Source organism: Acartia tonsa, chromosome 9, assembly GCF_053477335.1.
Source record: "Acartia tonsa isolate MP-2025a chromosome 9, ASM5347733v1, whole genome shotgun sequence".
Classification (NCBI taxonomy): Eukaryota; Metazoa; Arthropoda; class Copepoda; order Calanoida; family Acartiidae; genus Acartia; species Acartia tonsa.
The window spans coordinates 39,154,398-39,180,278 of record NC_137268.1 but is presented as its reverse complement, the minus strand read 5'-3'; the positions used below and the strand labels follow the sequence as shown (position 1 = coordinate 39,180,278).

At 33.6% G+C, this 25,881-nt stretch overlaps 1 protein-coding gene across 19 annotated transcripts in view; it reads left to right on the top strand.

Moving 5' to 3' along the window:
• The window catches only part of Girdin (protein girdin), a 109,266-nt gene that overhangs the window by 69,591 nt on the left and 13,794 nt on the right, over positions 1–25,881 (top strand). For all 19 annotated transcript variants that reach the window (XR_013882675.1, XR_013882674.1, XR_013882673.1 and 16 more), the window contains 14 exons: positions 6,516–6,581; positions 7,141–7,224; positions 7,457–7,576; positions 8,002–8,109; positions 8,736–8,894; positions 9,416–9,519; positions 19,231–19,339; positions 19,681–19,743; positions 19,945–19,986; positions 20,165–20,263; positions 22,554–22,619; positions 23,185–23,358; positions 24,055–24,228; positions 24,500–24,563. Coding sequence is in view for 13 of the 19 variants with exons in the window: in XM_080172815.1 (XP_080028941.1) it covers positions 6,516–6,581; positions 7,141–7,224; positions 7,457–7,576; positions 8,002–8,109; positions 8,736–8,894; positions 9,416–9,519; positions 19,231–19,339; positions 19,681–19,743; positions 19,945–19,986; positions 20,165–20,263; positions 22,554–22,619; positions 23,185–23,358; positions 24,055–24,228; positions 24,500–24,563 (1,432 nt within the window). In the remaining 6 variants the exon portion in view is untranslated. The remainder of the gene's footprint in view (positions 1–6,515; positions 6,582–7,140; positions 7,225–7,456; positions 7,577–8,001; positions 8,110–8,735; positions 8,895–9,415; positions 9,520–19,230; positions 19,340–19,680; positions 19,744–19,944; positions 19,987–20,164; positions 20,264–22,553; positions 22,620–23,184; positions 23,359–24,054; positions 24,229–24,499; positions 24,564–25,881) is intronic.

Sequence of the window (25,881 nt, the reverse complement as noted above, 5' to 3'; positions counted from 1 at the left end):
TTTTTTTTGTGGTGGCGGCGGTAAACGGCGGCGGGCGGCGGGAGCGGCAGTTTCGCAGCCGTTTTTTTTTAAAGATACCAATAGTTGGGGTAATTAGTGACCCAGCCAAAAAGATTTCATCCAATTATCTCAAAAACTAAGGGAGTAGCACCCAAAATAAAATTGCTGGTATGTCATGTGACAAGTCACCACATTTCCCCCCCCCCTTTACGTACAATTTTGTTTCGACTTTTATTTTGGGTGCTACTCCCTTAGTTTTAGAGATAATTGGATGAAATCTTTTGGGCTGGGTCACAAATTACCCCAACTATTGGTATCTTTTTAAAAAAACGGCGGCGGGACCGCTGCTCCCGCCGCCCGCCGCCGTTTACAGCTGCCACCAAAAAAAAATTTTTATTGCATTTCTTGCCAAATTAGGCAATTTGGAATCATTTGAGACCATGTTATTTTTTTCGAGAATTTGAAAAAAATGACTAAATCCCCTGCAGGGTTGCTTGTAAGGCGAAAAATTTTTGAAAAAAATAACATGGTCTCAAATGATTCCAAATTGCCTAATTCGGCGAGAAATTCAATAAAAAAATTTTTTTTGGTTGCGGCGGTAAATGGCGGCGGGCGGCGGGAGCGGCAGTTTCGCAGCCGTTTTTTTTAAAGATACCAATAGTTGGGGTAATTAGTGACCCAGCCAAAAAGATTTCATCCAATTATCTCTAAAACTAAGGGAGTAGCACCCAAAATAAAATTGCTGGTATGTCGTGTGACATTCCCCCCCCCCCTTTACTTACAATTTTGTTTCGACTTTTATTTTGGGTGCTACTCCCTTAGTTTTAGAGATAATTGGATGAAATCTTTTGGGCTGGGTCACTAATTACCCCAACTATTGGTACTAAGGGAGCGCCGCTCCCGCCGCCCGCCGCCGTTTACAGCCGCAACCAAAAAAAATTTTTTTTATTGCATTTCTCGCCGAATTAGGCAATTTGGAATCATTTGAGACCATGTTATTTTTTTTCTGGAATTTGAAAAAAATGACTAAATCCCCCGCAGGGTTGCTTGTAAGGTGAAAAATTTTTTAAAAAAATAAAAATTGTCTCAAATGATTCCAAATTGCCTAATTCAGCGAGAAATGCAATAAAAAATTTTTTTTTGGTGGCGGCGGTAAATGGCAGCGGGAGCGGCGGTCTCGCAGCCGTTTTTATTAAAGATACCAATAGTTGGGGTAATTAGTGACCCAGCCCAAAAGATTTCATCCAATTATCTCTAAAACTAAGAGAGTAGCACCCAAAATAAAATTGCTGCAAGTTGTTTATGAGAAACACCCTATAGTATAATCCACCTGCCCCCCCCAAAAAAAAATTAGGGGTTTGGGGTTGAGTGGGTGGTCAACGATAATTCTAAAATCAAATATAGGCCTACAAAACTTGTATCCTAAGGTTTGCTTCATTTATCTCAAGTCGTTTATGAGAAACACCCTATAGTATAATTCACCCGCCCCCCCCCCCTCCCCCCCAAATTAGGGGTTTTGGGGTGGGTGGGTGGTCAACGATAATTCTAAAATCAAATATAGGCCTACAAAACTTGTATCCTAAGGTTTGCTCCATTTATCTCAAGTCGTTTATGAGAAACACCCTATAGTATAATTCACCCGCCCCCCCCCCCCAAATTAGGGGTTTTGGGGTGGGTGGGTGGTCAACGATAATTCTAAAATCAAATATAGGCCTACAAAACTTGTATCCTAAGGTTTGCTCCATTTATCTCAAGTCGTTTATGAGAAACACCCTATAGTATAATTCACCCGCCCCCCCCCCCCCAAATTAGGGGTTTTGGGGTGGGTGGGTGGTCAACGATAATTCTAAAATCAAATATAGGCCTACAAAACTTGTATCCCAAGGTTTGCTCCATTTATCTTAAGTCGTTTATGAGAAACATCCTATAGTATAATCCACCCGCCCCCCCCCCCAAAAAAAAAAATTGGGGAGGGGGGGGGGGGTCGACGATAATTTTAAAAGTAACTTTGGCTCCATAGAAGCTTATATCCAAAATTAGCTCCCTCTAGCTCTAAGGGTTCTCGAGTAAACCCCCCCCCCCCTGCCCAAATGGTTATTTTCCACATCCCCCTTTTATTTTGTGATAGATAGATAATTGATGATTATATACTTGGATGTTGCGCCAGTTTTGCATCTACTCAATAAAGTAAAAATTGCTAAAATAACGTTACCCCCTATCCATCCCCTCCCCTCCTACTACTGGATGAACGAACTGACCAATAAATGAGTTCCATAATATCAACCTAAATTGACGACAAATTTCCCCCTATCAATATATCCACGTATTCTATATTCATTTGTTAAATTGAGAATATTTTCTTTTTTTCACGGGCATAATCATATCTTTACTTCACATGAAATATTAATTTGTAACAAAATGGTAATATTTATCCCTTTTAAGAAATATTAATTTTTGTACAGATATTAATGAAATTTAATACATATAAATGACACAAAATAATTCTATAATTATTTTAATGATATTTCATTATAAAAATTAGAATTATTACATGGAATTTGGAAAGGTGTATTTATGAGTTCTAAACATTCTCAAATTTTTTTGGTTTGAAATTCTTTGAAAGGTAAATAGTTTTAGTTTCTGTTAAGTAGTTATTAGTGAATTTTGAATTGCGTTTTAAGTAGCACCTCGTTTGTTTTAGGGGGTGTATCAGAAGGTGTATACTATTTTAAGGGGGGATTTTAGAGGGGGTTGTTTGAATCATTTGTGTTGTACCCAATCCATCTAACTTAAATTTGCCAGTGGGTGGATACACCCTTATTTGCATGACTCTGGTGTCACTGTACAATATGAACCTGGGTATCTTAGCCATCTTTCAGCATATTTTAGAATTTTTTTGTATTAAATTGATATTTTAAAATGTTTGGTAGTTTTTTTTTATAAATTGTGTATCACATACCTTATGTTTCATTTTACTTTCAAATTAATAGACATAAATTTACTGTCATTAAATAATATTAATAATATTCGCAAAAAAATAGGTAGTAATTTACGTAGTGAGCGGTTAATATTCAGCCAGCATAAACCTATGCATAACTGTGCTTAAATAGATATGAAAACTCAAACAATTGTCAGGGTCATTTTTCAACTTGTAGCCTTTGGATTATTTGTATTTCAAATGCAAAACTCTGTTATGAAGTATTTCGCAAAACCAGTTGTCATAGAAAGCTCATCAAGAAGATTAGCTGACATAGAAAAACCTGTGTTTTATGTTTGCCAAGATGAACAATTCAATTACACAAAAGCCAAGACATTAGGATACAAACACCAAACAGATTTTACCAAGGGAAAACTGAAGGATTCAGACTCCATAACTTGGAGGGGCAAAGATGGCAACATAACTTTTATGGAGTTGCAGAAACTGCTGTTTGAATTTAATTACACCAGTCATGTAGTCCAGTTGTCAAATAAGGGTTGGTATAACCAGGATGTAGAAAATGACCAATCAGAGGAGGTTTACTTGACACCATATGGGTTCTGCATGAAGCTAAAGAAGATCAAATCTTTAATTTACATTTCATCAACTGAAAAATCCCAAATTTACATAGTTGACCCAGTGCTGGCTAATGATATACGCAATACATTTGTTGACAATGGAAAGCTTATATTTGGACCCACAGTAGCACTTAAGAAACTCTTTGATGATTATGTTCTCAAGTTGATTATCAGTCTGCATGATCAAAGTATTTTTGCTGGTCAAAAATGTACAATTTATGAGAATTTGGGTACATCCTATGGAGAATGTCTTAAAGATCTCATGAAATCACATCTCCTGAAATGGTATGGTTGTTTGCCTCCCTGGTTTCCAAACTCCTCTGGCTCTACATGTGAAACAAGTCTGCAGGTCCAACTATCAAGTTCTGGAGAAGAAAGACTGTCAGACATGTTTTTTAGCTTTGTTGCAGGAAAAGATTTAAAGATATGGAAACCTTGTTTACCACCATGCGGTACTATGACTTTTGAACTAAAAGAGATTACACATATTACAAACAGGGAAGGTTGGCAATCAATCTTCTAGGGGATATTAAGTTACAATAACCAGTTTTTAAAACAATAGATTGTTTTTTGTCAAATGTTTTGAAATTAAATATTAAGCTAATCATTTATATTAGAAATGTCATTTTTACAGCAACTTCATTGCATTATCACATTATATTTCATAAATAAATATAGAAATCATGCTTAATCTCTGTGCTGTAACTTATACATATTTGAAGTTCTGTATGGAATAGACATTTTATTCTTTTCAAAATTTTATATAATATCCAAATTACTGAATATTTTCAACCATTACGCCAGTTATGGAAGTGCTTCTGTTGAAATAGAAATAGAAGACCAGATCAAAGTACTTACTGCATCTTATTCTTACAGTGGATTTAGGTATTCTGGGATAATCAAATTTTAAAATAATATCATTTAGTTTAATATCACTTTTGCATATTTTAATATAAGGGGATATTCAGTTAATTCATTTGGGCAATGGTTGGGGTGGTTTACTTGAGACCCCTAGAGAGAGGTAACTTGAGATTTTCCTCAACCACCCCCCCCCCCCCCTCTAAAAACCATATTAATAAACATAAATAGTATTTAAGAAAATTAAACATATTTAAGCATACATCTGAATTATTTCACTGTACTTTTCAATTATCACAACTTAGATTTGAATTCAATTGCTATTTTCCTTACCCCTGAAAACCTTCAGTCTTATTGTGGATTTGGGCAGTGCTCTTGGTCTCTGGTTAGGTCTCAGTGCTCTCAGCTTCTTTGATTTTGGAATCCAGCTGTTTTTGGCTTTTAGAAGATTCTCTAAAATCTAATGTTTAACATAGACAAAAGCGTGCAGAAGTGGATGTCAACACACTCCCTAAAAAATAATCTTTACGCCCCTAAAAAAAAACAATCCCCTGGCAAAACAACTGTTCAGGTCCCTAATCACACAAATTCTATTTTTATCTTCTTGAAATAGGAATAAAAGATTCAAACTTTCTTTCATTTCTTCAAGTTTAAAGTAAATACTATTACAATTTATGATACTAATATTTTATAATTTTGAACAATAAATATTTTTACATATAAAATAAGAGTTAATTGTGGTTGTCAATAAATTACTAAATAAGTATTATAAAATCTTTGTTTATTAAATTACAAATACATATTCAATACAAATAAACAAATATAAAAAATAAAATCTTGAATAAATTGTACTAAATATTGTAAAAAGTGATAAACCTAAAACTAAATATACAGCTTAATTATGTCTCAAATTAAATGCCATTATTGCATGTTTATATGTTGATTGTATTAAATGATAATTTTAACAAACTATTGATATACTTACGTTGTAATTCAATAAAAATATAATAAATACAAAAGCCAAGAAAATTTTAAAATCTAATTAAAGGGATATTTGTTTTAATATTCTTAATGCTTAATTGAAATAGTAAAATATCACCTTAATATTTAAAATGAGATTGTTCAAAAAAACCTATGAATTTTATAGAAAATAATTAGTATAAAATTAAGACAAAACCACTCACCTGGTTATTATAAAAAGCTTGTTTTTAAAGCGTCAACATGTTTTAGATATTCATTAGGGATGGGAATCCGTCGAATTTTTGGGCCGGATTCGGATTCCGGATTCTGAAGGAATCCGTCAAAAAAAGTGACGGATTCTTGCGGATTCCGGATTCTTAGTTTTGGCGGATTCCGGATTCGGATTCCGGATTCTAGCAGTATTTTAAAAGGCCGTCCGTCACAGAGGGATAGCTTTTTTCGTTAATTTATCACTATGTTACTTGGTTGAAGCCTTGATTTGTTTAAAGTGTTGACTTCCAGCATAACTAAAACATTTACATCACATTAGTAAATTTATAAATTTAAGTGCTACGTATGTCCTAAAAATGTGCTTGGTATTTTCTAACCTATTTAAATTAAATTTAGCCTACCAATTTAGAATCCGGAATCCGCTATAAAAAACGGATTCCGGATCCGGATTCGGATTCCAAAATTGGCCGAAAATTAGGCGGATTCCGGATTCGGATTCCGGATCCGGATTCCCATCACTAATATTCATAACACATCACAGTTTATACATCTAATAGACAAATTTTACACTCATCCTACTGCTTCCACCAAAGTGCCTAGTTAAGCATTAAGATTCTTAACCCCTCCCCTTGCTCCCTTGATCTAAAACAAATCTTAAATAATGGAGCGGTGTAGATTTTCGTTTGTTTGTATTATACTATAGGTTTGATTAGGTTATATTTGATATAGGGACCTTAGGTGTAGGCCCTGTGGGGTTAGGGCCCTACGTAAGGGCTAGGCAATAGGCATATGTAAATAACTCCCACCCAAATATCTGTGCTCGCTATGTACTAATAAGAAAAGTACCATCATCTTTTTTTTGCAAAAAAAAAGATTGCTGTTTAAATCTTTTAAAATTTTAATTTGTTTAGGAGTTGGAAACCATGAAAACACAATTGGTAGTCAAAGAAAAGCAAATTTCGTCTGAAATGGAACAGGTACGATTAGATTTTAACATAGATAAATATTCTTTAAGTTAGCTCATAGAAAACAGTGTAGAACACTCCGGCCTTAGTATTGGTTAGAATGTGTATATATTTTGTTACGAAACGACAGTTATTTTTATTTTGTTCGCACCATTAGTCAGCTTTAAAAGGTCGCATTTCTTAGGATTAAGATTTTTTGGGTAAATTGAATCGTGTAAAAATGTAATCAGTCGTAAAATGTAAAGCATATTACAAAACATATAAAAAATTCACCTATGAATAGTTGAATTTCTTAGGATAAAGTTAGCTTTCGTTAAATTACATCATTGAAAACTTTCGTTGTCAATGAAGTTGTTTGACTTTTTAAGTTGACGTATTATGGGGCTAGTTTGACCATCTAGATCTACTATATCAATCCATTTTAACATTGAATTACAATTTGTTAACCAAACACCATGTTAATCTAAAAAATGTTTTTGTTTGGCTAGCTAGATAAATTGAAGACTTTTTGTAACATAAAGCATCTATTATACATCAGAAGAGTTGTTAATATAGAATGATTTTTTTGTAGGAAATGCGCAAGTCAAATCTAACAGTTGCCAAGCTTGAAGAACAAGCTAAGAGAGATGGCGAAGCCGTTGTTAAAGCTGAAAAGGTATAGAATTGATTATTTGTTTTATTTATTTGTAAACAATGTAAACAATATAGACATTAAACATACGAGCGGTTTCGCCCCTAGAGATCTCTAACGGCACTATAATTTTTTTGATACTTTTTCCTTTGGGCGATTTGTCTTTGGAGGGTCCCCTAAAATAGTCCTAAACATGAAAGAAGTTCCTCTGTAAAGGAGACCCATTATATATCTTTTAAATCTTGTTGTTCTCTAGGAAATTGTTGATCTGAAGCAAGAATACCGAACCTTGGAAGCTACACATGAAACTCTTAGTGAACAATTTAACCTGCTGCAAATTGAAAAGGATACTGAGGTGGAAGCTCTTAACAAACAGGTAAATCAAAAGATATTGAAAGATTTTTTGCCATGCAATAACTTTTTAAAACAGATTTTTAAATTTGTTAAGGTTTGTGTACACTACCTATACATTTTAATTTAAGTAATTGGGTGCATTAAAAATAATTGCTTCTTAGCCGTTTTGCATCTGAGTTTTAGATTATTATGGATTCATTATCATTTGGATCATACACCAGATTATCATGTACTCTTGTAAAGTAAAACTTGAAGCTAGCTAAAATAACGATTCCCATAACAACCCCCTTTACCCCATTCCCTCTCCTCCTACTGGATGAACGAATTAACCAATAAATTTTGTCCATGTTAGAAACCAAAATTGACGACAATTTTTTCCCTGTCATAATATCCACGTATATTCAATATCCATTAAGGAGTGTTTTATTTAAATAAAATTTGAATTAGATCAACACCTTGACTGCCCGCGCCACCAGTTCCGAGGCAGTACAACTGACCTCACTGCAGGAGGAGAATAGAAAACTAGTTTCTGAAAGAACTGTCCTCCAAACACAGGTAATGATTGTCGGCTTTTTTTTCTTGATTTTGTGTGTGCAACGATTCGTATGAAAGAAATATTATTCTAGATTTATTTCGGTTGTTTCTTATACCTTATAATTAGATGATTTTAGATGATATGTTGAAAAATAAATAAATGAATTTGAGCTAATCTTATCTATGTATATATATTTTAATAGAATTTTTTCTGTGTGTTTCATAATATTAATCATTCTATAATTATAACGTATACCTCTTGCAGGGAATAAGGAGTTTGAGTGCAGATTTTTTACTCCTTGGACAAACTCTTTGTAGGGATAAGACAATGGCTATTAAACTGATGTACATCCCCAATAATAATATACAAAATTACTCCTTTCTGTAGATTAAACCTAGTGGATGAAATATTTAGACATTCGACTTAATCAACAAACCAATCAAAATTCAATAAAAGTCCACAAAGTTGTTAAGTCAACTAATAAGAAAACGTTAATATAAAACTTTGGGTACTAGTGTAATAAACAGCCGAAAGTCTCCTTCTTCCCTGTTTTGTAATGCACTACCTAACCTAAATTAAACAGCTTTATAATATCAACTAAATGTTTTAAAATGAAATGCATAAAGTTAAAGGATTCCTTATTTAGTTGAGTAAGAACAGCCACGAGAAGGAACGGATGGAGAAGTCGTTGGACACCCTGAAGTCAAGAGTTGCCTCGCTGGAGGTGGTGGAAGCTGAAAGAGACAAAATGGTGAATGAAAATAAACATCTGAGTGAAGAAATGGAACGATATACTGAATTACAGGTCAGTAGATTAATAGATAGGCCAATGAAAAAAAAACATCTTAGCAAAGAATTTGACAGAACGATAAATAGTTATAAAAGTATGAAGTAATGATCATAAAAAATATGGAAATAAAAACTCTTAGGTATTTATAGATGACAGATAGACAAAATTAGATCAATAGATAAATAGATAAACATATGTTTTTTGTTGTAAGTAGATAAATTAAAGATGCAATCACATCAAACTAGTAATAAATCTAGGAACTAAAGGAGTTCTTACGTATTTGAAAAGTTTGATTTATTTCAGTATGGCTTCGAATCCGATTAATATCCAGTGGATTAGAACTGGTTCTCAGTCATACTGAAAAATTATGTATAACATCGTATAATATTCCATTTTCTACGATAATAAATGTACAATTATAAGATTATAAAAACAATCTAGTTTTTATCTTATTATTGTGTATTCTCATATCCGTGGAAAGCTGTTTATATTATGATGCGATAAATAACTATTATTGATAAAATTAATCATTATAGGACAAACACGAAGGACTACAAGAACAACTGTCAACCCTGTCAACGAAGCTGAAGGAACAAAATGAAAACCTGGAACAGCTTAACACTGAAAACATGAAACTGAGGTAAATAGATTTTTTTCACAAGAAGATGTTCAAAGACCATTGCTTTAAGAATAGAAGCTTTTTTATATAAAAGCCGTGAAAATCAATGAAATGACAATGTCCGATAGATTGATATAACTCCCCAATGATAATGAACAAAACTACCCCATCTGTAGATTAAAATTAGTTGTTTGGACACTACTTATTGAACAACAAATCAAAATTTGATATAAGTACTCAAAGATGTTAAGACAACGAAGGAAAATTCATTTTAAAAACTTTGGGGACTAGTGCAATCATACCTGCATTACTTGGGTTTTCGCCACCCAAGTGCCACCGAAGACTGGCCATTGATAAACGTGACACGCGATCATAAGCGTAGCAATAAACATTTTTCACCATAAATATTAGATTCTCAGATAGCAAAGTATTCACTTATTTTATCATTTAAATCATAAAATAATACTGATTATATCTTAATTTTACTTCATGGAAAATCTATAGTTCTAATCTGTAAAATATTTTAATTCTTGTTCATTTTTCAAGCATGTATCTTCAGTTTAAAAGCGTATATCTTCATTTTTTAGCATGGATCTTCATTTTTTATACGTCAATCTTCATTTTTTTAGCGCCAATCTTCATTTTTTTAGCGCAAATCTTCATTTTAAAAGCATGTATCTTCATTTTTTAAGCAGGAATCTTCATTTTTAAGCGTCAATCTTCATTTTTTAAGCGTGTATCTTTATTTTTTAAGTGTCAATCTTCATTTTATTTGCGCCAATCTTCATTTCAAAAGCTTGGGTCTTCATTTTTTAAGCACGTATCTTCATTTTTTAAGTGTGTATCTTCAATTTTAAGCATGTATCTTCATTTTTTACGCATCAATCTTCATTTTTTAAGTGTTAATCTTCATTTTTTTAGCATCAATCTTCATTTAATAGCGCCAATCTTCATTTTAAAAGCATGGATCTTCATTTTTTAAGCATGGATCTTCAGTTTTTAAGCATGTATCTTCAATTTTTAAGCATGGATCTTCATTTTTTAAGCGTGGATCTTCATTTTTAAAGCGGGAATCTTCATTTTTAAGTGTCAATCATCATTTCGTAAGCTTATTTCTTCATTTTTAACGCGTCAATCTTAATTTTTTAAGTGTCAATTTTCATTTTTTTAGCATCAATCTTCTTTTTTTTAGCTCCAATCTTCATTTTAAAATCTTAAAATCTTATTTTTTATGCGTGGATCTTAATTTTTTAAGCATGTATCTTCATATTTTAAGCGTGGATCTTCATGTTTTAAGCGCCAATCTTTATTCTTTAAGCGTCAATCTTCATTTATTTAGCATCAATCTTTATTTTGAAAGCATGTATCTTCATTTTTTAAGCATGTATCTTTATTTTTAAGCGTGGATCTTCATTTTTTAAGCGTGGATCTTCATTTTTTAAGCGTGGATCTTTAGTTTTTAAGCATCAATCTTCATTTTTTAAGCGTCAATCTTCATTTTTTAGCGTGTATCTTGATCTTTTAAAGCATAAATCTTCATTTTTAAGCGTCAATCTTCATTTTAAAAGCTTGCAACTTCATTTTTTAAGCGTTGATCTTCATTTTTTAGCGTGGATCATCATTTTTTAATAGTCAATCTACATTTTATAAGCATGGATCTTCGTTTTTAAAGCGTAAATCTTCATTATTTTAGCGTGTATCTTCATTTTTAAAGCGTGTATCTTCATTTTCTAAGGGTTGATCTTCATTTTTTAGCGTGGATTTTCATTTTTTAAGCTTCAATCTTCATTTTAAATGCATGAATCTTCATTTTTTAAGCGCTAATCTTCATTTTTTAGGCATCAATCTTCATATTTTAAGCAGCAATCTTTATTTTTTAAGCATGTATCTTCATTTTTAAAGCATGTATTTTCATTTTTTAAGCATTAATCTTCATTATAAAAACTTGGATCTTCATTTTTAAAGCATGGATCTACATCTTTAAAGCGCCAATCTTCATTTTTTAGAGTGCATCTTCATTTTAAAGCATGGATCTTTATTTTTAAAGCGTGGATCTTCATGTTTTAAGCATGTATATTCATTTGAAAGGCATGTATCTTCATTTTTTAAGCTTTTATCTTTATTTTTAAAGCATGGATCTTCATATTTTAAGCGTGGATTTTCTAAAGATATTAAAAAAATTTCTGACACAAATTGAGAATTTTACTGATTACAATTACAGATTTGCCATGAAGTAAAATTAATATATAAAAAGATTATTTATTAATTTAAATGATAATGCAAATGAATACATTTTTTATCTCTGAACATGATTTTCAAGGTGTAAAAAGTTTATTGCAATGATTATGATAGCCTGTCAGTTTAATCTTTGGCCACAACTTCAGAGGTTGTATTACAAGCTGTATCTTTTCTATTACAAGCTTTGTCTTTTCTCTTGAAAGTTGTGTCTTTTGTGAGGCCAGAATTCACAAAAGACAGAGCTTGTAAGAGAAAAGACACGACTTGCAATCACAAAAGATAGAGGTTGTATTACAAGCAGTGTCTTTTGTCTTACAAGCTCTGTCTTTTCTCTCTCAGCGCCTTGATACCCTGGTGAAGACTAGACGTCAATATCTCAACCCTTACTCCCGTAGTAGAGCGCCAAAGACGAGGAACCAGCACGAGCTTGAGTGTCAAACACTTTACAGTAGTCAAGAGCAAGAAAAGTGGTGGCGAGGGTTGACAAAACGGGTCCAGTTCAGGCCACAGATGAGCTACAGAAATTCTTTTGGTGTCTATGGATTCGTTTTGAGATTCTACTAGCAGTCACCATTTGAACCCATAGTTTTAAGTCACTCCAAAGACAGGCAACCTTAACCGGCAGAAGGAGTGACCCAATCTGAAACAGTTATTAATAAAAGATGCTCTAAATGCTGTCAAGAATGTTCACACCAAGTTTGGTGTTGATATCTTAACCCTACCTCTGCTAGTAGTACGCCAAAGAGGGTATACCGGAGCGAGTATACGGGAGTCTACTTGACTAAGGAATGGTGTACGAAAGAGCAAAAAAAGTGTCTAGAATGTCTACACTAAGTTTGTTTTGATATCTCAACCCTAGCTCTGCTGGTAGACTGCCAAAGACGAGGAACTGGAGTGAGTATATGGGTAAGTCAGTTTGACTACTGTGTAGCGTTTAACACTAGTGCTCATATTGATACCTTGACTTTGGGAGTCTACCAGGCAGCCTAGAGAAAACTTAGCTTAACCAAACTTGGTACAGGGCACCATTAGGTATCAGAGAGCATATCACATATCAGAGAGCACTTAGGGTGCCCTGAACCGTGGTACTCCAAAACTTGGACTCCGGTATCTCAACTTCAACCAATCACAGCTGAGATTGTATTAGTTTCCCCCTTTGTTTCCGCTATGATTTTTGTTTAACCCATTAGTGCCGAGCGCCACTTTTATGGGCCGATCGAGCTGAAAATCTCAGGGAAGCTTTATAATGGTAAAAACGGAATTCCAATTTTTTTGTTTTGCTCTAGTGGCATGCACAGGAAAGTTGCAAAAAAACCCGTTTCGGCCTGGCCATAAATACCAACCAGGCATCATGACTACTTTTGGGCGGTTTCCCCAGGCATTAAAACCCGGTTTTGTAGTATAAACCCGGTTTTTTCGACCAAAAATCGAAAAATATAATTTTTGAACGCCCAAAGTGAGATGAACACTTTTTAGAACTTTGATACAATCCGTAATTGAAAACTACACAACCTCATGTAATCTTTAGAGCTACAAGTAATATACAAAGCGATTTATTTCAAATTTAGTGTTTCGGCTATGGGTACCGCCCTTTTTGGTTAAAAAAACCCGGTTTAAAAGACACACACTACAGAAAAAGAACATATAAAATTTGGGTGTTACATATCAGAAAACGAGCATAAAACTATTGGGTGACACATATAGAGATTACTAGGGTTATTAGGGTGGCTCAAACCCTTACTAATGACGTAAACTGTTACTTTTATTGGTTGAAAAGTTAAAACCGGGTAATAAAAATCGGTAATTAAAACTGTCGGGTATTTATGGCCAAGCCGAACCGGGTCATAATAGGGCGTAAAAAAACGATAAAAAATCATATAAAAAATGATAGTTTGAATAAAACGAATTCACAAATAGATGTACTTGTCAATAAACATTAGATATCATGAAAAAAATCAGTGACTTTACTATAAAAACAAAAAAGTTTATGATTTTCAAATTTTGTTGAGCTATACCAGCAAACGGAAGTAAGCTAAACTGCCTGCTCCAGGGGGAAATGAAAGCCAGAGTAGTAGAGGGGGGATTCATACTGAGAATGATGCAATTATGAAGCCGGAAACAGTTTTTTTTTTCCATTTTTCGGAACCGGGTTTTGATGCCTGGTTCGGTACTAATGGGTTAAAAATGCAATTTAAATCAAATTTTTTCATAGATTTTGACTATGAAATGTGGTGTTTTTTTTTGTAAAAATGTAATCAGTTACCAGCAATCTAAGTTTCTGACAAAGATAAGGTTATTAAGGGGGGGGGGTTTTAATGCAACCATCTCGTAATCAATGTATAAATGGCACTTAGAATTCGAATTTTTATCTGAAATTTTGTATGAATAATCCTTGGTAGGTCTATTTTCCCTAAAGCGAACAAAAAGTTGGAAAAGTAGCGGCTAACGGCTTGCGTCTCAGCTGGGTAGCGATTTTTTGGGTATTTTCAAGAGAAATCCATCACGAAACCTCTCTCCATGTAATGTTCTTTTCCACTCCAAAACGTTTTCAAATGGTTCTAGCCGGTAGTTGCTGGTACTAGAAATCTAATAAATGTTTTTTTTGTATCATTTCACATGATTTAAAGCAAAAATATGATTCAAAAAGTTGATTGCTACGTTATTTATGACAGATTTGCCCTAAAAATAGCCAAAAACCGGCTAAACGGCTGAGCCATTAGCCGTTACTTTTTCAACTTTTTGTTCGATTTAGGGAAAATAGACCTACCAAGGATTACTCATGCATAATTTCAGATCAAAATTTGAATTCTAAGTGCCATTTATACATTGATTACGAGATGGTTGCATTAAAACCCCCCCTTTGTGTCTAGGCAATGTAATTTAATATTGTTTTTTCTTTTATGAGCATTGGAAATCTTTCAAAAATTTCATTGTACATAAAATGCTATTTTGAAATCCCTAGAACTTTTTTGTTATTTAAGCTGAAGGCTTTAAATTTGGGGTATTTGGTCTGTTTATGGCAGTCTTTCAGCAGTTAAAGCATGGTATTTCTTGCAGACTTCCTTTAAACTCCTTTCTAGCTTGAAGAAGAGTTGAGTTATGACGATTCTACCATATGCAACCCGTCTCAGCAGGACGGGAGTAGTAACTGCAGATCCAGAAAACAAGTGCTCAACATGGTTCCTCGTCTTTGGCAAGTCACCATATGAAGGGATGTCATTTTAGGCGGGCGGTTTTAGGCCGCCCTATATAAGGTCCTTTTGGGCAGTTTTAGGCATCCCCCTTTTGGGGGAGGAGAAAAAGGGGAGGGGGTGAAAAAAAGAGTGGGGGGCGGGCCTATTTTTTGGGTGATATTCACTATTATATAAATTAGTAAGCTTTTTTGTATCTAGAGAAGGATTTCACAAATTGCTGAACTGATATGGGTTTTTTTTCAGTGAAGGATCTTGCTAACCGCCAAACCGATATGGTTCTCCTTTACAGTTGAGCTTTTATAGGTTCTGAGATGGTTTTAGGCTATTTTATTAAAAAAAATAAGTTTTGGTATGATTTATGGCTATTTTGCTGCCTACTCATAATATTAAAGAAAATTTTCGAGGAGTAAAACTTAATATAAAATATAAATACTTGTCCAGGGATGGGGTGGGCGTATTTTATAGATTAGTAAGCTTTTTTTGTATCTAAAAAAGGATTCTGCTAACCATTGAACCGATATGGTTCTCCTTTCTAGTGGAGCTTTTATAGGTCCTTAGATGGTTTTAGGCTATTTATAAACATTTGCCCAAAAAGGGTGCCCAAAACCACTTTTGGGCGCCCAAAACCCTTTTGGGCAATTGGACTGCCCAATATCAAATAAAGTGCCCAATATGACAACCCTGACCATATGGGCTACAGTTGAGCAAGAGCGGAGGTTAAGGTGTCTACGGAGAGCTCTTTGCATGTTGAAGAGATAAATTGACACATATGGTAGTCTAAAGTCACTCTAGAGGGTACTTAGGGCGTCCTGAAGACACTGGTAGTCAATCTGAAAGGTGCTGCCAGCCTAGTGCTAAATCCAAGTCTTGACTTTGGCAAGCCACAAGTCAGACTACAGTTGAGAAATAGACCTCTAGTCTTTTGTATAGTGTCTGTTAGGCATCTGACTATCATCTCCTAGCTTGGTAAAGTCATATCTCAAATCAAAAAAATTGATCAGGCCAAAGGCATTCAATTTTAGTTTTGGGTCCATTGAGATGATTTATGATGATTTTTAGAACAAAATAATTTTTGATGAAAATCAATGATTTTTTCATTTTTTTTTGCCAAAAATGGCCATTATGGAGGGTTTTTGTAAAAGTGCTGTAAAACGTTTTAAAGTTGAGATAATGACTTCAAATTTGATACAGATACTCTTGGGCATTTGTCTGAGCACCTCCTAGCTCAGACACAGCTCAGCTTGGGAAGTCTCTAGTCCAACTTTCAAGGGGAGGGTGCCCCCCCCCCCCAAAGTCGGAGACTAAAAATCTCAAAATCTGGGTTTTGGGTCAAAATTTTGACATCGCAATTTTTTTTATCTAATATGAACCAGCATAGTTCCCTGACACCAAAAACACTTGAGAAGTGGTTTTGGTTGCCTAGAACTGATTTTATGGGCAAAAATATTCAAAAAAGAACTCAAATTTCAAAAATTTCTCGGTTCTTGTCTTGGGGGTCACTAACCCCCCTAAGGAGTCAAAAATTGTCCAAAAGGCTTTTAAAAAAGTTGTTTAGCTTGCCATGCTGAGCATTTAGAGTACTTAAAAGTTACCATTTGAACCCATAGTCTAATGTCACTCTAAACTTCCCTTAGGGTACCCTGAAAGTGGTAGGCTGATTTCAGCTTAGAGTCCTCGGTTTGACTACAGTTGTCTGAGAGGGCACTTTACTTCGACGTGATATGATCTATGATGCCTTGAGATACCACATTAAAGTTTGGATAAGCTGAGTCTACTATAGGCAGCCTAGTAGACTCCCAAAGACAAGGTACTGGAGCGAGCATACTAGTAGTCACATTGACTACAAAATGGTGTTCAAGTGGCAAGGGTTGACAAAACGGGTCTAGCTCAGGCTACAGATGACATACAGAGATCGTTTTGGTGTCTACGGAGAGCTTATAGAATTCTACTAGCACACAAGAATGTCCACACCAAGTTTGGTGTTGATATCTCAACCCTACCTCTGCTGGTAGAGCTTAAGGACGAGGTACTGGAGCAAGTACGGTATAGTGGTTGTGTATACAGGGGAAAAGGTTGGGAGCGATAAAAGTGCTACCAAGGGTTGACAAAACAGGTCTAGCTCAGGCCACAGATGAGATACAGAAATTCTTTTGGTGTCTATGAATTCGTTATGAGATTCTACTAGTAGTTACCATTTGAACATATAATCTAAAGTCACTCTTAGTACTCGTATGGGTGCCCCAAAGTCAGGCAACCTTAACTGGTAGAAGGAGTGGACCCAGCTTAAACTTGCTTTAATAAAAGATGCTCTAAATGCCGTTAAGAATTATCTCAACCCTACCTCCGCTGGTAGAGCACCGAAGACGAGGAATCGGAGCGAGTACTGTATAGGGGTTGCGTATATGGGGGATAGGGTTGGGAGTGAGAAAAGCGCTACCGAGGGTTGACAAAACAGGTCAAGCTCAGGCCACAGATGAGATACAGAAATTATTTTGATGTCTATGGATACCATTTAAACCCATAGTCTAAAGTCACTCAAGACACAGAGAGAAAAGACAGAGCTTGTAAGACAAAAGACAGAGGTTGTATTATAAGCTGTGTCTTTTCTCTTGCAAGTTTTGTTTTTCTAATACAAGCTCTGTCTTTAGGGGATTCTGGCCTCACAAAAGACACGACTTGTGAGAGAAAAGACAGAGGTTGTATTACTAGCTGTGTCTTTTCTCTTGCAAGTTTTGTCTTTTCTATTACAAGCTCTGTCTTTTGTGGATTCTGGCCTCACACGACTTGCAAGAGAAAAGGCTTGTTATAGAAAAGACACAGCTTGTAAGAGAAAAGACAGAACTTGCAAAAACAGGTTCATTTGTGGTCCTGTCTTTTCTTACAATATCTGTCTTTTCTCTTGCAAGTTGTGTATTTTGAGAGGCCAAAATCCTCAAAAGAAAGAGCTTGTAATAGAAAAGACACGAAAAGATTGTATTACAAGCTGTGGCTTTTCTCTTGCAAGTTTTGTCTTTTCTATTACAAGCTCTGTCTATTGTGGATTCTGGCCTCACAAAAGACATGAACCTGTTTTTGCAAGTTCTGTCTTTTCTCTTACAAGCTGTGTCTTTTCTATTACAAGCTCTGTCTTGTACTGACATTGAAAAGACACAGCTTGTATGTGAAAAGACAGAACTTGCAAAAACAGGTCCTGTCTTTTCTTACAAGCTGTGTCTTTTATCTTGCAAGTTTTGTCTTTTGAGAAGCCAAAATCTACAAAAGACAGAGCTTGTAAGAGAAAATGACACAACTTGCAATCACTAAAGACAGAGGTTGTATTACAAGCTGTGTCTTTCTTTTGCAAGTTTTGTCTTTTGAGAGGCCAAAATCCGCATAAGACTGAGCTTGTAAGAGAAAAGACAACTTGCAATCACAAAAGACAGAGGTTGTATTACAAGCTCTTGCAAGTTTTGTCTTTTCTATTACAAGGTCTGTCTTTTGTGAATTTTGGCCTTTTAAAAGACAAAACTTGCATAGAAAAGACACAGCTTGTAAGAGAAAAGACAGAACTTGTAAAAACAGGTTCATTTGCAGTCCTGTCTTTTCTTACAAGCTCTGTCTTTTCTCTTGCAAGTTGTGTCTTTTGTAAGGCCAGAATCCACAAAAGACAGAGCTTGTAAGAGAAAAGACACAGAATGTAAAAGACACTACTTGCAAAAGACAGAGCTTCCTAGGGGTAGTGGAACTACACCCCCATTATACAATCATAAACAGGGTTATCTAAGTTGAGTGTTGAGTTGTAATCAAATAATCTTATTAAGTTATTTTTCTTAATGATAACCCATTGTATAATAATGAAATGGTCCATGATTAAGAACAGCTTGACTTAATAAGAGCATTTGAATACAACATCTACCTATGACCTTTTTTTTATACGCGAAAAAAATTACCCTTATATACGCGGAAAAAAATGAAGATCAAGGTCTTCATGAAGATCTTATTATTTTGGTGCCACTGAAGATTTTGAAAAGTAATGCAGGTATGAGTGCAATAAACAGCCCAATGTCCCCTCCCTCCCTGGAAAAAATCTTATTTTCTGAATGAATGAACTATGAAGTCAAGAGAATCTACACATGAAATTTCAGATGCTTATCTCGTATGATTTTATTTGTGGATGGAATGACTGACAGACGGACAATTCACTAACTACTAAATAATTTTAAAATAAAACAAGTTAAATCAATGTTCAATAGGTATTAGTATTGTGTTTTAAAGTTATTCTTTTTTATTGGTTATGTAGAAATATTATTTTTTTTTGTAGGGTTGAGAATCAGAAGCTGGGTAGACGGGTAGAAAGTATCAGAAATGACAACCAAAGCAAGGATCAACTGGAGCAAGAAAAAGAAGCTCTTAAACAAACTATTGCCCAGGTATTTTACACCATTATCAATAATTTATGTATTGCTTTTTATGTTGTTTATTCTTCACTGCAATTAACAATAAATCCATGTACATTATCAAGAATAAGAATATAAACAAAAATTGCATTAAAATCATTTAGATTGGAACCAACTAATTATAACTTAATAAAAGTACCCAAAGATTTATGGTCAACAAAAATATTCCTTTGTCCCCACCATCCTTGAATAGAAATTATAACACAAAAAGGTATTAGATGCTTTGCTGAAGTCATACTGTTATTATATTTAATTTAATATATTTATATTAAGGTGACTAAAATACGATGCAATGAATAACTATTCCTTTTTAGATGAGAGCTACAATAGAAACTCTACAGAAAGGACAAACTAAACATGATGAATTAGAACTCAAGGCATTATTTCCTTTCCATTCAAATATTGTTAAAGAATTTTAATTTTTCCTCTTTTATATGGTACTTTAGAAACTAATGAATTAAGAAGAGTTAAGAGGGTTAAAAAGGGGCATTTCTTTTTACTGTTTTGTTTAAGGGGGGAGGGTGTGATTATTTCATTTGTGTTAAAAGCAATGAAAAGGAAATTAATAAAAATATCAGGTTATGTCATTGAATAATGAAAATTCAAGATTAGAAAAACAGGAAAGTTTTTTGGCATTTTAAACTTTTTTTGAAACTTATTTATCTCATTCTGTAATTTTATAAAATTTTAATCATTGAGGCATCTATGATTATTTTATGAAAAATCTTGAACTGGTAAAGTTTTTGAAAAGAGTAATGTATATTTAATTCCCTCGCCAATAAAACTTTACCCCACCAGTTGAGTGCTCTCAATGTCAAGTTTGAAGATTTGCACACCGAGAATACAGAAATAGAGACAGAGAACAAGAGAATGCAAAAGACAATTGAAACTTTGAAGGTGACAAAAAAATTTTATTGGGTTAAGGCCTAGGGTATCTCCTAGTTGCGCAGCTACTCTATAATTTTGTCCTTTCTTCCGAAATATGCTTTACAGAACATTGTGTGTATTGGTCATTTGATTTTTTGTATTTAACCGAGTACCGTGTAAGAAGAAAATCGAAAATTATAAGATTCAAATTTTATGATTTCTTTTTTATTATTCGTGGAAAAATGTGTAATACGATGATATTAATGATTTTTAAGTATGGTTGAGAACCGGTTCTAATCGGACTTTCTATATCTTTAGAGATTTTACATTTTTCTTAACTTTGCATTTTGGATCAAATTTTATTTTGTAAAATTGGAGGGTTTATAAATCTAAACTTCATTTAATTTTAGTGAGGGTAAACTTAATTTTGCTCAGACATGAAATAACTCTTTTAATGTTAAACTTAATGAATCGAGGGAATAATAACACTCTAGGTTGTTCATACATTGAGAAGAAAAGTTTTAGCAAAATTAATAGCAAAATTGGCTTCACTCCTAGCCTTTAGGTTCATAGTTTCGAGGGTTAATCATTATTCTGTATAGATAGACTAAAACCTGTCATGAACATGAATAGCTTAATTAGCAAGATTTTAACGGACAAACAGACATTTTATATGATGACAATACAAAATGAATTTGTTATGATTTTCTTTATAAAAAGATTACTAAAAAAATTTATTGTGAATTATAATTGTATGAAAAATCATAGGAAATATGTTCAAACAGATGAGAAAAAAACTTAAATTTTATCAACTTATCCATTCTGAAATTATTTTAATCTGGACAATGTTGCTCCTTTTTGTAAAGGTATGTCTCTTAATATTGCTAATAAAAAAATAGTTTTACGGATTATTTGGAATACCTTATTCCAAAACTTAAGTCTGCTGCAGTATTTTGTTGTTAGTTATCCAAGTAATATTATATACAACGAATATTATTTACCAAATAATTCCCAGCAACAAGCTGAATTTTAATAAGGTTTTTACAGGCTTTTCTTTTCTTATGCAGATAAGAGTAGTTTTTCAGGGAGGGAGGGTGCATTGTTCTGTTTATTACACTAGTCCCCAAAGTCTTCTAATAATGTTTTCTTACAAGTTGGCTTAACAACCTTGGGGACTTTTATTTAATTTTGAATGTATCATTCATTTAGTTGAGTGTACAAACGTTTCAACCAATAATTGTAATCTGCAGAAAGGGAATTTTGTCAATCAACATTCGGAATTTACATCAATATATGGCCATTGTCTTATCCCTTTAGATCCCTGGTAGTTTCTAGTGAAGATACTCTAGAATTTTTGTAACTTGTTATTTAAAATAAAAATTTTAAGCAATTGTAAATTTTTTACCTTTGATTTTTAAATTGGTTGATATGACAGTCTACATTGATTCAACTTAGTAAGACAATTTTGACATTTTGAATTTTTTTGTGTATTTTTATGTTTCGCTTTTTCACTTGTTTTATCGTATTTAAAAGAATTAATGTATGTATTATTGTATTAAGTAAGATTAATACTGTAATTAACACATTCTAGCATGATTGATCAATATTACGTAAATACAAAAAAATAACTATTCCTTCTTATATCGTTATTATCGTATACGGCCTTCCTTAGTTTTGGAAATATTTTTACTTGTTTTTATGTATTGAAAATGATAATATGTCTAGGCTAGTAGCTTGCAGATAAACAATATTTAGACAAGTTTTACATACACATAAATCATTTCCAAGTAAATGAATAAAAGTGAAATATTTTGAAGAAGAAATTATTTTAAAATATAAACAGTATAGTTATACTGTGTAGATACAGCATCTTCTTTCTTGTTTATTGTTTTTGTTTGGTCCCTACACTGACAATATGATTTCATCCATGATAGTAATTTTTGATTGGTAGGTCCAAACAGGCAAATAAGGTTTTTTCTTTAAACCTTGTATAGAGCACAGAGTCCCCCTTATTTTGAATGAATTTGGAAAGAGTATGGGTTTGTTTTTAGTGATTTTAGTTAACCCCGTGTAGACGGTCAAATAAAAAAGTATAACAGACTATAAAACTAAAACCCAAGAAAAGTAAATCTAAAATCTATTTTGTACAGGTCTCTGTGAGAGGTGTATATCAGCTCTCCATTATTTTGAAGGAATTTGGAAATAATGGGGGGGGGGGGGGTAAGTGTTTTTGGGTTGCCCCGCGTTGGGGTTAAAACGAAAGTATAACAGCCTGTAAAATTAAAACCCAAATAAACATAAACATATCTTTTTTGTACAGGTCTCTGTGAGACGTGTGAATCAGCTGGAGAATGAAAACCTGGACCTGGAGGGTAGACATCACAAGGTCAGTCAATTTCTCCATCCATTTATTGTAACTTCCTTAAACTGTTAACCAAAAATTTAACAGTTATAAAATTAGAGTAAAACAATAGAGGGAAAGGGTTTAAATAACTGCATTTCAGTTCTTGAACACCAGCCAATAACTACGTAAAATATTAACACAGCCAAGTCTCTAAAAAGAGCAGAAAGCAGTTTGTTAGCAAACGAAAAAAGTCCCCAAGAAGGCACCTATTTTTTTTCAAGGATTAGTTTTCGTTTCGAGAATTAAGTGGTTCAGCAATTAGACTTTGACTTTGTGATCTACAACTTTGTAATTACTATTGACAAATCGATGAATTATTACTTGGATGTTGCACCAGATTTTCATGTACTCTTAATAGACCTAATGCTAGCAGCTGGCTGAAATAACAGTATTCCTCCCCACCTATTGGATTAACGAGCTGACCAATAAATTAGGTCCATGTTTGCATTCAATTGACAAATTTACCTCTGTAAATATATCCAGGTTTATCCTTTATCTATTTTATCTATTTATATACATAAATTTATTATGTGAAAAACTTGTTTAGGTTGAACGTGAAAACAAATCCCTGGTGCGTGAAATTGAAAGGTTAAAACAAGCTCTTGACGTCAAGGACTTGAGTCTTGATAACTCTACGGCCAAGTTGAACCAGGCGGAAAGAGAGCTGCAGAAAATTATCAAAGAGAAGGATAGCACTAAGACAAATGAGGCTAAAATTCAGGTAAAAGAATACATTGTTCATATACATTTCTTTAATGTTTTAATTTGGATAAGTATTACTTACAAATAACAAGGATAATACCTAAGCATGACAATATCAATGAGAAGCAAAACCAAAAAATAAAATCATGAATGGACAAACAGACAACATGAATAACAGAGAATAATTTAGCGCTCATAAAAAAACGAGGGGAAAAAATTTCCTTAAGCGTCACGGAAGGACGGGCAGACAGATATAGGGAATAAAAGAGTAGCTTCGTCACTACTAAAAAAGCTATTCTGTTAATTCTTAATTTACATCATACATAAGATAAATTCATAGTTGTAAATAATATAATATGCATGATCGAGAGAAAAAAGTTTGTGAAGTTTTAAATTAACAATCTTTGTTCATACATTGTTAAAAGTTTTCTCGAAAGTTTAAGTGTAAAAAAAGAAAAACTAAAATAATGAGTGTAATTGTTGAATGTAGGATCGTCAAGTTTTACAATTAAATACGAAGTGCAGCTTCTCTACAAATATGAAAGATTTTAAAATGGAAATTAGATCAATGTACTTATATCTTTTTCATCATTATCCCATAAAACGATCAGTAGGTAGTAGACTGCCAAATTATGATTATTTTACTAAGATATCTTAAATATTAAGTGAATAACTAAACCTTAAAAATACTTTAAATAAAACCTAATAATACTAGGAGCTGGAGGCTAGCAACGCAGATCTTGCCTCTCAATGTCTGGCGGACAAGAAAGCCCTGCTGGACCTACGGGAAGAGTTAGTTAAAGAGAAGATGGGGGCTGACAAGTTGGCCAACCAACTAGAACAAGTTAATTCACAGCTCCTAGCTCTTAAAGATGCTAATGTCACAAAGGTAGATATGTTTTTTTCTAATTTTAATTATCAATATCATTACATATCTAGTATGCCTTGTTATTATCTTTTAAGCAATTGCACTTTTAAACAAGCCTTGTGTTTGGTTGCAGTCAAATGCTCTTATTAAGTCAAACTGTTCTTAAATTACATTTGATTAATTAAGAACACTTTGACTTAATACGAGTATTTAAGTACAACCCAACTTTACGAAGTTACGCCAAAAAATTACCCCCTTTATTATTTTAATATTTGATTATTTTTGTTTATAGGGAATTGTCAAGAATTCTGTTGCCTCATTTGAGAAAGGAAGTCTTGTTGGTAAAATATCTTCAGGTAATAATACAGATCTTTTAATTCACTATTGTAAAGAAAGTGTCATACTTAAGACGTAAAAATGACAACCCTTAGTTTTATGAAAATTAAAGGGAAAGCTTTGATACAACTTTAGGAATATTAAAGATCTCTAGATAATGATTATACAATCAATGGGTTGGTTATCTGTAGAAAACCTCTAAGATAAAAATCACTAAAATCTTTTAAATACAAAGCTAAGAACATCAACATTCCGCTCATTTGACTTTTCAACAGAACCAAATCTCAATGCCTTTTGATTATTCCCCCAACAGACGATTAAACACTTATGTACTTTATTACATGTCCAGGTTTTTAATATAAAACAAGGGTATTGCAATAGAAGATAGTTTTAAAGTCCCCAAAGTTATTAAACCAAGAAATAAGAAAATATTATTATAAGACTTTAGGGACTAGTGTAATAAACAGTCCAATACTTCTCCTCCTTGATGGTTTTGTCTCATTTAACTCGTCTTAAATCATCTTTTTTGTGAGACACACGTTATTAAATTGTTGAATAGTGGTGTGTATAATTTCTTAAGTACCATTCTATATTCATTCCAAAATTTTACTTTCAACTTTAGAAAATTTTCAAAATCTTTTGTACTTGAAAACTTTGAAGAAACTTTGGTGGAAAATTGAGTTATTAGAAGAAAATGGTCAATAACATAAAAAAACGAAAGAATGTCATTGCAAAGTTCATAGGCGTCCAAGGGGGGGGGGGTAATGGGGCGATTACCCCCCCCAAAATTTTTTTCATTTTACTCCCCCCCATTTAAAATTTACCCCTACCCTGGGGGTGCTGTAGGCACCCCCAACCATTTAGGAGGGGGTATTTACCCCCCCCCAAACAATTTTGGGGGGGTAAATACCTTCGCGCGTTATTTTACCCCCCCAAAAAACGATTTACCCCCCCCCCCCCCCTAAAAAAATTTTACCCCCCCCCCCCAAAAAAAAATAAAAAGCTTGGACGCCCCTGGCAAAGTTCATTGATAAAAAAAACAAGCAATTGGTGAGATAACCAGAGCATAAAATGAAAGAGGAAACTTGGCGTCAATTTATTTAGCTAACTTGGACACGATTTACTGGTCAGTTTGTGTATCTAATACGAGTGGAGGGGATGGGGCCGGGTAAAGGTGTGGCATGGATGTGGTTTTTTTAGTCAGCTACGAGTTTCACTTTATTAGGGTACATGATTATCTTTTGTAAGATCCAATATTTTAATATTTGAATTCTTGCATCTTTATTGTTAAAGCAAAGAATAAGATGGAAGAGAATTAAAGTTTTCTGGAAACTTGTA